At 50.6% G+C, this 13,179-nt stretch overlaps 1 protein-coding gene across 1 annotated transcript in view; it reads left to right on the top strand.

The window, feature by feature from the left end:
* Positions 1–13,179, top strand: part of WDR25 (WD repeat domain 25) — a 149,722-nt gene that overhangs the window by 100,431 nt on the left and 36,112 nt on the right. Inside the window, exon 5 of the mRNA XM_010851424.1 lies at positions 4,774–4,904. Coding sequence (XP_010849726.1) covers positions 4,774–4,904 — 131 coding nt within the window. The remainder of the gene's footprint in view (positions 1–4,773; positions 4,905–13,179) is intronic.

Genomic DNA, 13,179 nt, shown 5'->3' with positions numbered 1-13,179 from the left:
AAACCTATATGCAGGTCAGAAAGCAACAGTTAGAACTGGACATGGAACAACAGACTGGTTCCAAATAGGAAAAGAAGTATGTCAAGGCTGTATATTGTCACCCTGCTTATTTAACTTCTATGCAGAGTACATCATGAGAAATGCTGAGCTGGAAGAAGCACAAGCTGGAATCAAGATTGCCGGGAGAAATATCAATAACCTCAGATATGCAGATGACACCACCCTTACAGCAGAAAGTGAAGAGCAACTAAAAAGCCTCTTGATGAAAGTGAAAGAGGAGAGTGAAAAAGTTGGCTTAAAGCTCAGCATTCAGAAGACTAAGATCATGGCATCTGGTTCCATCACTTCATGGGAAATAGATGGGGAAACAGTGGAAAGTGTCAGATTTTATTTTTCTGGGCTCCAAAATCACTGCAGATGGTGACTGCAGCCATGAAATTAAAAGATGCTTACTCCTTGGAAGGAAAGTTATGACCAACCTAGATAGCATATTGAAAAGCAGAGACTTTACTTTGTCAACAAAGGTCCGTCTAGTCAAGGCTATGGTTTTTCCAGTGGTCATGTATGGATGTGAGAGTTAAACTATGAAGAAAGCTGAGCGCCGAAGAATTGATGCTTTTGAACTGTGGTGTTGGAGAAGACTCTTGAGAGTCCCTTGGACTGCAAGGAGATCCAACCAGTTCATCCTAAAGGAGATCAGTCCTGGGTGTTCATTGGAAGGACTGATGCTGAAGCTGAAACTCCAATACTTTGGCCACCTCATGTGAAAAGTTGATTCATTGGAAAAGACTCTGATGCTGGGAGGGATTGGGGGCAGGAGGAGAAGGGGACAACAGAGGATGAGATGGCTGGATGGCATCACCGACTCAATTGACATGAGTTTGAGTGAACTCCGGGAGTTGGTGATGGACAGGGAGGCCTGGCGTGCTGCTGTCCATGGGGTCGCAAAGAGTTGGACAAGACGGAGCGACTGAACTGAACTGAACTGAAGCTTATTAAAAAATGGAAACATTTTTTAGTTTTGGTCCCTTTTAACAAAGAAAATACAGCAGAGGCCGAGATATTACAAGTAAAAGTAGGAAAAAAAGATATAAATTATGGCTTGTCTTCCAACTGGAAAATTTTAGTACTTAAAAGACATAGATTCTCAGTCTCTTTAGGGAATGGAGAATGAATAACATAGTCAAATACATTTTTTTTTCAGCAAAAATGTTCAGTCATTATCTTTTAGCAGCTCGACTTTCACTTTTCCTGTCCTCTCCCCCGCCCCCCACCCGTACCATTGCTGGCAAGAGTGTATCACTACACTTTTTGAAAAAACATGGCTAATTCACTGCCTTTCCTGAAATAAGCATATGGTTATATGATATGGTCCAAGAAACAGGGAGGATTATTTTTTTCCTCCAGGCAGATAGTTTGTTTTTCCTTTTGGACTTAAGGGTTGGCAGTGAATTGCAAATGAGCAAGAAGTCGGCATTAGGCACAGTTGTTTCCTTCTGAAGAGAAGACTTGTGGCCTGCTAGGGCCTTCTCGCATTGCGGGGGCTGCAGCGGCACCTGGACGCTCCTTTTCCAACAAGGGATCGTGATGATTGCCTTTCCCCTGAGCCCCCATGCGGGCCCCCCAGCCCTTTGGCTGAAGCGAGGCTCCTGAGGCCAGCCCTGGGGTGCACAGGCTGGCAGCCTCTGTTCCATCCTTCCTGGACGGGGAGCCTGCTAACTGGGCTCTTAAATGCTGGGTTTCTTTCTTTCATCTTCCTTTTAAATATTTGTGTACTTGGCCGCGCGGGCTCTTAGTTGCGGCGTGTGGCATCTTTTGGTGTTGGTGGCAGCATGTGGGATCTTAACTTGTGGCATGCGGACTCTCAGTTTGCAGAACGTGGGATTGAACCCGGGCCGCCTGCACTGGGGCTGTGAAGTCTTGGTCCCTGGACCACCAGGGAAGTCCCACGCTTGGTTTCTGACCATGGTTTTCTGACTTGGTTTCAACTGTAGCAGAAAGGCGAGGAAGAGTTTGGGTTCCAGACAAGTTTCAGGAAAGGCAAAGAAAGAGGAAGAACGAGAACAAGAAGTACCAGGTTTCCAATGAGATTCATTCCCCGGGAAGCAATTTTTTTGGTTAACTTGAGAGAGTTGCTTGTCTTTTGAGCTAATGAAAGGGGCACAGCACCCAGAACACTACAAGTCTGTTCATCTTCCTGATGCTTCACAGGGGAGTTATTTATTAGAAAAGCAGTATTATGACAGCATATCAGCGTTATCTTACTACGCCTCAAACAATGCATTTCCTTGGGCGAATCACGTCTTCCCACCCTGGTTCACGTGCGTCCTTCTTTAATGTTCCTGTGACTCAAGAACAAGTGCCCAGCATGGTTGTTCTTGCCACACTGCTATTTACAGTCCCAGCTGTAAATGGCTTTTCAACGTGGCGCCAGGCAGAGAACCGTATTTGCCTTAACTGCTCTCCTCGGGTTGGACAGCGAGGCTACTCTTTATGGTCCCTGCACTGTAGTCAGCAGTGCGATCCCAACTGGCCAGCCCTTGACAGCACGTTGTGATGACACACGACGACCACGGAGGTCTCTGTGTGTTGCATTTTGTAGCAAAACAGTGGAGGGGCTTATTGAGCTTAAGGAGGCATAGAGTCTTCACTTACAAAAAGTCAAGTGTTTCCAGAATTTCCTCAGATGACAAGTGACTGCCAACTCTAGGCCCTTAGAAGATATTCAGGGAAAAAAAAAATCAACATGTTTAATCATCCATCAAGGTAAAGGTGATACTTTAACAAAGAGCAAGAGAGTAGCCTCTTTCCAAAAAGTTTGTATCCTGGAGAGGACATTTTGAAAACAGATGTTTTTAATCATTTGTATTATTCTGTAATTTTTGTTGCCCCAAATGATGTGAATGTATCACCTATTAAAACTTTGATTTTTGCACTTTTAACCCAGGAACAGTGTTTTTCTAATCTGCTCTAAAATCCTGTAAATGAAAATTTCAATGGATTGTGAATTGGGTTGTTAAAGATTAGTTGCAGGAGCCATTATTTTGCATTAGGGGAAATGGAGCTTTATTAGCAAAATGTTCATAAAAATCCTTTGCATCAGTGGTAGAAGAAAGTGGGAAATGTCTCTCCTGTTTCCAGCAGTAAATGTCTTCCATTCTGGCTCCTCGAATCTCTGGAAGGAGGCTTTTGGGGCTCTGGCAAACTTCAGGGTCTAAACTGAGGCTGTAACTCAGCTGCTGTCAAGTCCCTGAGTCAATGAAAGGTCCCTAGATTACAAAAATGGAATAAGTATAGTCCTGCTGCTCTTACTAAAAATATCACAACTCATTTGGTTTAATCATTTCCAAGAGGTTTGTTGCTACTCTTAGTAAATGGCATATTAAAGTGTGTTTTAAAAGATGGGTTATTTTATCCTTTTGTCTTTGTCTCAAAATCATCTTTTTTTTTTGGTAATTGTTTTTATATTCATAATACATTGGTACAGTAGCACACTGTGTCACTTATTTATTAAATAAATATACCCGTGTTGGCATCGTATGCCTAAGGGTGTTCCTGTGCTGTCAGACAAGTTTGGAGACCAATGATCTAGGCAAATTGGCTTTATCAAGACTTCTGCTGTAACTCTCAAGAGCACCAGTTGATGACTTTTATCTCCTCACCTGGTGAGCTGCTAGAGCATTTAATTAAGTATGGTCCTGAAGGCAAAGCCAGGCGGCCTTCCGGAAGTGCTTTCTAAATCCGTGGGCCCAGTGCATCTCCTGGGTTCCTGTGAGAGGAGACTCTGCTTGAGATCTTGGCAGGGCACTGGCTTCCGGCTTCTTAGGTCCCTAACTGCCTCCACCTCAGTCCAGGGGAGGGTTTTCGAGGGCCAAAGGCGGTCAAGGATGCCCCTCCTGGGCTGTGGCACTGTGCAGAGGAAGGCACGCTGGCTTTGGAAGCCAATATACCTTGGCTCAGCGCAGAAGTTCCGTTCCCCACGTGCCCCAAGTCTGACCTGTTCTAAATGATCGACAATTCTGGCATTTTTATGGCTTACCTCTAAGTGATCTTGGTGATAAAGAAGATATTTTCCACAGCAGAGTTACGTGCATACAGGCAGACATTTGCACAGTGCCTGAGGGTGCTTGATTGCAGTATCATGGCAGATAGAAACGGTGGTCCACACGCCTTTCCTCCAACCTGTGGCCTGAGTCACTGTGATGTCACACTCTCATTGATCACTCAGGGTCTGATGGCACCCCACCTGCCACACTCTACCACAAACCCCACCCACCGCGTCCTATTGCAAGCCATAAGGGTGTGATTGTAAGGTGCTGATCCTAAGAAGAATCACTTTGGCTCATCCCGCTCTTGGTTTTTATACTGCCCGATGAGTAATCTATGGTATTAATTGTGTAGCTTTGGAGCTGTTATTCAGTCTTCCTGAGCCTTGGTTTCTTCAAACTGCAAAGTGGGTTTAGGGTTGACATGTGCTTTAACTGGGTTGATGTGCATGGGTTTACTGTGTACCTAACAGGTGGTGTTCGTGGATTCAGGCACATTGCTTATCCCAGCGGGTAGGGGTGCAGTGGGGTTGAGCTAGTGGAGGATCTCAGGTAGCCTGAGAGCGAGGGCAGACGCTACCCTTGCTGAGATTCCAGAAATTCTCCCCTGGCTGCCTGGGCCCAGGCGGCTGTGTTCTGTGGCTCCGTACCAGGTGGCGTCTTAATGTTAAGATATTTAGTTTGTGACCTGAGTATCTTCTGACTCTCTCCGTTTCGTGTGTTGTAGGAACCCAGCTGTTCAGCAGCCAGAGTGACTTCAGGATCACCGCCCTGAGGTTCCATCCGAGAGACCACAGTGTGTTTGTATGTGGCGGCTTCAGCTCTGAAATGAAAGCTTGGGACACAAGGACGAGCAAGGTAACACCCATCTTCCGCACTTGGCCTTCCAGGAGAGCTTCCTGGACAATCTGAATGATTGGGGGCGGGTCAGCATCTATATATAGGACCCTCGAGATGGAGCAATTACCACTTAATATGTAATCAGTGCAAAGCATGATTTTTAGATGTTTTGAAAGAACAGTCTTGAGTCATTAGATATTAAAGCGTCGTAGGCACAGTTCTCTGCGAGCATGTTGCTAAAAATATTTGTGGAGCGCCTACTGTGTGCAGATGCTTCCAGATGTTAGAAAGTGAATCAGCCTTGGGTTACTCAAGGGAGTAATATTTGGATACAGATCAGTGGTGCGGAGGGGTGCTCTTTGTGTGTCTATGTGTGTGCGTGAGGGGAGGGGGCTTGGGGCGGGGCCAGCATTCACTCAGGGCAACGACAGCTTCACAGCAGAGACTGTGTTGCCTTCGGGGCTTAAAGGCTAGTCCCCATCAGTCCCATAGAGAAGCAATTGTCCAATCTCATCCGTTACTACAACCTGCTGCTCCCATTGCTTCCCTCACTTAAGACATGGCATCTCCATCCTTCTGGTTGCTCAAGCCAAACCCATCATCACGCTCTCTGCTCCTGCTCTCATCCCCCGACACCCGAACCATCAGCAGATCCGTTTGTAACTGTGGCTTTAAGCCGCCCTTGTCTCCCGCTTGGGTAATGGCAGCGCTTTCCTTTCTGATAAATGTCTTCCTGGCAACACCACCCCACCTGCACCAGCCCCAGCCCCAGCCCCTGACAGTGTGTTCCTAACACAGCAGCCAGGTAGCCCGTGATAGCGAAAGTCGGATGTGTCACTCTTGCGGTCAGCACCGTTCAGGCTCAGGTCTCACTCGCAGTAAGGGCTGTGTCCCTGCAGTGGCCCACAGGGGCCCCTTCTCTGCCGCTCTGGTCCCAGCAGCCTCCTAGCCGTACCTAGAGCACGCCGGCGCATTCCTGCCTCAGGGCCTCTGCACCTTTGCTCTTCCTGCCTGCAGTGCGCCCCTCCCGGGTTTCTATGGAGAGGTTCCCACCCTCCCTCTTCCAGGGTCCTGCTCAAACGCTGCCTCTGCAGGAAGGCCTTCCTGGACCAGGTGCCGGGCAGCCCTGGCGTTCACTAGTTCCCCCGCACCTCACTTCTCTCTGTGTCATTCATCATCATCTGGCCATGGCTGTACGTATCTATTTGTCTGTCTCCTTCCCTTTGAATGTAATCTTCCAGGGCAGTGCTTTCTGTCTGTTTCGTTTGCTGCTGACTTCTAGCTCCTAGACCAGTGCCTGGCACGTGGCAGGCACTCAGCAGAACTTGGTTGACTGAATGAGCAGATGGAGGCGACCATGCAGACTGTGGGAGACTGGACAGGACCAATGACCTGCTCGACACGGCTGGGAATGGGCCCCAGGCAGTGGGACAGGCGGGCAGAGAGACTTTTAATGCTATGCATCTGGATTTGGATTAGCAGTGGGGAGCCATGGGAGGTTTGTGAGCAGGGGCGGCCAGGATCAAGACTGAAGAAGGACTCAGGGAGGGGCAGTGAGGAAGAACCTCTGGGGAGCCAGTGGTTTCAGGATGTCTGTTTCAAGCCCTGAGAAGCAACGCCCCTGGTCTGAAGGAGGCACCCAGTCTCTCAAATGCTGCAGGGTCATTCATGATGAAACGTGCATCGATCTTGACCTTTGCGGAATGTCAGAGACTGCCGTCCTCTGGCTGGGACCCAGGGGAGTTGGTGGTCCCGTGCTGAAGGGCTCTAGCCTGCTGCACCTGCAGCACAAAAGCCGCTGCCTAAAGGCATCCCCGTCCCGGCAGGTGCAGCGGCCCCCGCAGGTCTGCGCTGAGCAGAGGCCGTTCCGAATGGCTGGGGTGGAAGGTGGCGGGGTGAGGTCTCCAGTGCTGGATTCAGAAGGCAGGCTGGTGCTTCGGATCAGCAGCTGCAGGAAGGTGCTCTCCCACCAGGCTGTGGACGGGGGAGGCTCGTGTTTTGAGGAGAACCTAAAACCAGAAACAGTTTCCTTCAAGAGGACAGGATGTTCCATCCATATGTATCTTGCTTACAGGATTGTGCCTCACACAGAGCGGGGAGAATTAGACATAGAGAGATGTACTCTTTTTTTAAAAGAAAAAACACACATTTTTTTCTTTTACAAAGAGACTATTTTTTTTTTTAAACAAAAATATTTGGAAAAGAGAGAAAAGCTACCCATAAAGAAGTGGACACGTGGACTTATAAAAGCACTGGAACACTCATGTTTGGGCTATAAATACATGGAGAATGAAAGAAAACACTGGGAAGTGCTGTTGGAGCTGGAAACTCTTAGTCATGCCGTTTGACGGGGCCTCCTGGTCATCCAGCCCCTGCTGGCGGCCACGTCCCTCGGAGGTGCGCTTACTGTTTTTAGCCCCGAAGAGCAACCACGTAAGAAATTACTCGTCAAGGACGCCATCTGATTTAAGACTTTGTTCAAAATATCGGATTTTCTCCCAGGGCAGACGCCAGCTGATGCGCTCTGAGAACGCTAGGGGAGAAGCAATTAGGAGCAGATGTTGCTGAGACTGGTACTGGCACGTTTGCCAGTCCTCTCCCAAGCTAGTAACGTGGGTAACGGGACCGTGCAGCGTTTGTTTTTGCTTCCTTTTCCCCAACAATCCGACTGCCTGTCCTCCTCGCTGGGTCACAGGGCTCGTTACATTTGCACCAGCCAGACTCAGGGGATCACTCTCTCTCCCGCTTCAATGAATATTTCATCTGAGAGGTTTGACCCAAGCGCCTCCTGTGGATCCAGCGGGAGGGCCAGAGAGGAGAGGCAAAGGTGCCCGCTTAAGGTGACTCTCCGCAGTCCTGCTGCGCTCCCACGGGGCGTGGGGCTCTGTCCAGCGTGCTGAACTCTCCAGCCCTGCCTGGCAAGCGTGCAGACACCTAGGGCTGAGCAGTGTGGCTCTTATTGCCTTCGGGGGCAGGCAGGAAAACTGCAGGAGGTACGCAGACTTTACCTTAAAATCATGACAGATTTCCTCTTTTAAAAATAATGGGAAGGGGACTTCCCTGGTGCTCCCGATGCTGGGGCCCCAGGTTCCATCCCTGGTCAAGGAATTAGATCCCACATGCCATAACTAAATATTCCATGTGCCATCAACTAAGATCTGGTTTAGCCAAATAAATAAATATGAAAAGGACAATGGGAAGGATTTTATTATTTCATATAATATGTGATTTTGTATGAAAAAATTAGAAACTAGAAATAGAAGGGGTGGCCGAGCCAGCTGAAGGTGAACATTCGTAACGTGTACTTGCTTTTTTTTTATTTCAGTGTTCTTTTCCACTGTGTGTTTTTTAAACGTTGATTGGTCTTATTCTTATAGTTTTGTATTTCGCTTCACACATTTCACACGGCATTCTAAGGGTTTTCCTTACAGTGAGATGAGTTCTTGTAGATTTTCAGTATATCCCTCGGACCCCGCACGCCTGGCTGGTTTGCTCCTTGCCTCGTCCTTGGTACTGAGAATGTGTGTCTGACACAGCAGGCACTCAATAAATATGGATCAAAATGAATATATTTCAAGTGGTTCAGCTTATTAAACCATTTCCCGAGGTTGGTTTGGAGGACATTTGCTTTCCTTCGGTTTGCCATTTAAAGCTAGTAGATGTAAAGGTGGCGATGAGGGGTCGACCAGCTGAAGCTTAGGGCTACGTCTGGCATACTTCCTGTGTTTGTAAATAAAGTTTTATTGGAACACAGTTCTGGTCATTCACTTGCATAGCAGCCACATCTGCTTTCACACCGCAGCAGCAGGAGTCGGGTTGTTGAACCGAAGACCGCATGGTCCGTAGAGCCAACACAGTTAGGATTTGGCTGACCCTGCCAAGATGGGTCTGGCTGTGGCGTGTGTCACCCCACGTCTGGTCGTGGCTGATCCCCCTGACCTGGCTGACCAGGTGGGGCACCCCGTGCCTCACCCCTTTATGGGCACCCTGTGGAAATCGTGTGCACACAGAACGTTGTTTCCAGAGAACCATGCCTCAGTCAGGGGTATGCGGGTCCTTTTCTCTCCCTGTTACCGTCCCCAGGCAAACCACCCAGTCTGCTTTATTGTACATTCTGCTGTCAGGCCCATTTGTGCGTCTAGTGTTTTCCACACTTGCAGTTTATTTCCTGCAGCTTGGGCCCCAGAATTCAGATTGCTGGGTTAAATCAAGTCTGCGTTTTGAAGGCAAGGGGTAGGTGTCTAAGGCCACGGCTGATCCCACCATTGGAGCATGACAGCAGGGCCAGACAGCCTCCTGCCAGGCCCAAGGAGCAGTTGGAACAGATGACATTAAAGCTGCTTTCCAGCCATACATAGACTTTTATGATTCCTTAAGCTAAGCTGCATGATCAATGTCAGGATTCTGGGCTTCTCCGGTCCAGCCCAATTCATTACAGCAAATGGGCGATTTGGCTCCTCTCTCTCTTCTCCGCCAATCTCTTTCCACTCAGGTTTGATGATCAGAGCACATCCCTCATCTCTGCAGTGCCTGACTTCATTTCCGGCCGGTCGGCAGGCTGTGTTCCGCACTAGCCCTCTGAGCCTGCTTACTGGCGCTGGCTCCATGCTGCCAGCATGGGATTTTCTGATGCTTTTTGTCTCCTGACAGTCTGCCCAAATGTGGGTATGGTCTGGAACCCAAGATTTCTGTGGCCTTACCTTTGTGTTACCGTGGGGGTCAGAGCCCCGATGGGCTGCCAGAGCGTACTGACCTCAGCTCCAGGAGACCTGGGCTCCCAGCCTCCCTCTCCCACATGCTTAGCTGGCTGATTGTAGGGGAATCTCTAGGCGAAAGCTTCCCTCCATCGGGTTTCCCCAGTAGTGCAGGAAAGGGGCAGCAAGAGGTCATCTCCGCAGCAGGCCTGTCAACCCTCCCCTACGTAGGAGAGCACCCGGCGGGGGCTCTCGTTAGGATGCGGATTCTGTTTCCGCAGGATGATGTCTTAGTCAGCTCAGATTGCTGGAACAAAGCACTGCAACCCACGGGCGTGGATAGCGGATGCTTATTTCTCATGGTTGCGGAGGCTGGACTCCAAGATCAGGGTGTCAGTGTGGTCGCGTTCTGGTGAAGGGTCTCCTCTGGGCTGGTAGATAGCTGCCGTCTTGCTGTGTCCACACATGATGGAGAGCGGGCAACCTCTGATCTCTACGCCTTTTTAAGGCCACTGTTCTCACCATGGGCCCTCCACCCTTATGACTTTATCCAAACCTGATTACCTCACAAAGGCCTCAGCCCCAGAAGTCATCACACTGGGGACTGCTGTTGTGCCTTGTTGTCTCAGTCGCTCAGTCGTGTCCGACACTGTGGCCCTATGGGCTGCGGCACTCCAGGCTTCCCGGTGCGCCACTGTTTCTCAGAGTTTGCTCAAACTCAAGTCCACTGAGCCGATGATGCCGTCCAACCATATTGTCCTCTGCCATGCCCTTCTCCTCTTGCCTTCAATCTTTCCCAGCATCAGGGTTTTTTCCAATAGTTGGCTCTTCACATCAGGTGGCCAAAGTATTGGAACTTCAGCATCAGTCCTTCCAATGAATATTCAGGATTGATTTCCTTTAGGATTGATTAATTTGATCTCTTTGCTGTCCAAGGGACTCTCAAGAGTCTTCTCCAACACCATAGTTCAAAAGATCTAACCAGTCAATCCTAAAGGAAATCAGTCTTGAATATTCATTGGAAGGACTGATGCTGAAACTGAAACTCCAATCCTTTGGCCACCTGATGTGAAGAGCTGACTCATTGGAAAAGACCCTGATGCTGGGAAAGGTTGAAGGCAGGAGGAGAAGGGCATGACAGAGGATGAGATGGTTGGATGGCATCACCGACTAAGTGGACATGAGTTTGAGTAAGCTCTGGGAGTTGGTGATGGACAGGGAAGCCTGGCGTGGAGCGACTGAACTGAACTGATTTAGTGAATCATCCTTTTTACAAGAGTAAATTATGGAACTCCAACCTCAGCAAATTACCTCTCAGCTGAGCAGGTTCTGGCGCTGCAAACTGGAGCAGGCCTGGAGAATCTAGGACACGTGGCTCCTGGAACTGGGAGCCCGGCCTCTGCCCCAGTTCTCTCCCCTTCTGTAAGCAGGGCCAACCCCGGGCGGGCTGGGGCAGAGCGGGCTTTGATGCATTGTTGGACTTTGTGCCCAAGAAGGAGCCTCAGGGGCACTCAGGCCCCCCAGGCCTCAAAAACACCGACTGCACCTGCTCGGGTAATTCTCAGGATGAGATCCGCTCCGACAGGCCCGCACAGTTTTGCTCTAGTGTTGGTTTGACCTGAATCGTCAATCTTCCATGCTTGTTCTACAGCTTTTCTTTCTATTTTTAAAAAATATTTTTAAAAATACAACTTTATTTTTGGCTTTGCTAGGTCTTCATTGCTGTGCTCGCGGGCTTTCTCTGGCTGGGGGCTCCTCTCTAGTTGTGGCGGGCGGGCTTCTCTTTGCAGTGGCTCCTCTTGTTGCGGAACACAGGCTCTGGGGCACGTGGGCTTCAGTAGTTGTGGTGCTGGGGTTTAGTTGCCCTTTGGCATGTGGGATCTTCGCAGACCAGGGATCAAACCAGTGCCCCTTGTATCTTAACCACCGGTAGAGCCCCTTTCCTTTCTTTCTTTTTAAGTTTGCAAAGGGGCGTCTTGACTTGCAGATCTTGAATTGGTGTCATGACCTCCTTCTGGAGTTTTGTCCCAGACCCACTGCAGGTGAGTGTCCTCATGCAGGTGACGGTGCGGAGGGGTGGGCAGGGCAATGTTCTGGACCATCCTTCCCATCCTCCTGGAGTCTCATCTCTGCCCCTTGTCAGAGCCTCTCACTCTGGTGTGCCTTCCCTGCAGAGCGTAGACTCCCTGAGGGCAAGAATTTGCTCACTTCTGCTGTATTCCCAGTGCCTGGCCGAGTGCTGGGCGGATGGGAAGGAACTATCGCAGGAATGACTTAACGGCCTAAATCAAGACCAATTAAAAAAAAATCCCACGTGATGAGCCCTCCCAGTTGAATCGGAAGTTGAGCCAGCATCTGTTAACACGCTCTTCTCAGGTGCCCTCCATAGGCATCGTGCCCTAGACAGGGGCAGGGGGATGAACCAGCCGGTCACTCAGCCAGTGGTTGCTGGTCTTCACTGGTGACCTGGTGGTCAGAGCACCCAGAACCTTAGAGGAGACCCAGCCCCTCTGCAGGTGGTCTCTGCGCCCAGCATTCTGAAAACTTTGCAGGTGATTCTAATGCAGAGCTGGAGTGGTGACCCACCATCCTGGGAGCCAGGGTTTGGGTGCATCAGTGAGAATCCCGAACCCCGGATGGTGCTGTGCAGGGTGTCTGCCGGCCGGTGAGGGCGTCCTGAAGCGCTGGCTCCCACCAGGGCGGCTGCCTGGGAGACGCAGCGCCCTTGGCTCTGGGTTCTGGGCACCATCCGTTTTTGCGGTGTTGCAGGCCGGTGGCTTATTTGCCCTAATGAGGTTTTGATTACTCTCCATTTGTCTCTTTCATCAGCTTTATGTTAAAAAGCCTTTTTATTTGGATTCTTTGTACTTGTGCAGTTCTGACTAAGTTTTGCCTCAAACCAAACTTTTTATGCAGATGAGAGCTGGAGATAAAGGAGGAGATGGAGGTGGGGAAGGGGCGTGGCAGCCTGGCGCCCAGGGGAGGTGGTCACAGCTCTGGGCTCCCGCGGCCCGTCCGTCCAGTGGCAGTGGGGAGCTCTCAGCCCTGCAGCCTCCCAGCCCCGACACGCGGGGTGTGGACTGGGTAGGCACCGCCCGGCTGACTCCGTGATGGGCTCGGGGTGTGGACTGGGTAGGCACCGCCCGGCTGACTCCGTGATGGGCTCGGGGTGTGGACTGGGTAGGCACCGCCCGGCTGACTCCGTGATGGGCTCGGGGTGTGGACTGGGTAGGCACCGCCCGGCTGACTCCGTGATGGGCTCGGGGTGTGGACTGGGTAGGCACCGCCCGGCTGACTCCGTGATGGGCTCGGGGTGTGGACTGGGTAGGCACCGCCCGGCTGACTCCGTGATGGGCTCGGGGTGTGGACTGGGTAGGCACCGCCCGGCTGACTCCGTGATGGGCTCGGGGTGTGGACTGGGTAGGCACCGCCCGGCTGACTCCGTGATGGGCTCGGGGTGTGGACTGGGTAGGCACCGCCCGGCTGACTCTGTGATGGGCTCGGGGTGTGGACTGGGTAGGCACCGCCCGGCTGACTCCGTGACGGGCTCTCTGTGTCACCCATAGCAACACACAGAGAGCCCGACACGGAGAGATCGG

Source organism: Bison bison, unplaced genomic scaffold (assembly GCF_000754665.1).
Source record: "Bison bison bison isolate TAMUID 2011002044 unplaced genomic scaffold, Bison_UMD1.0 scf7180017864302, whole genome shotgun sequence".
NCBI lineage: Eukaryota > Metazoa > Chordata > Mammalia > Artiodactyla > Bovidae > Bison > Bison bison.
Note: the sequence above shows the minus strand (reverse complement) of the source record. Positions and strands in the feature narration are given on the sequence as shown.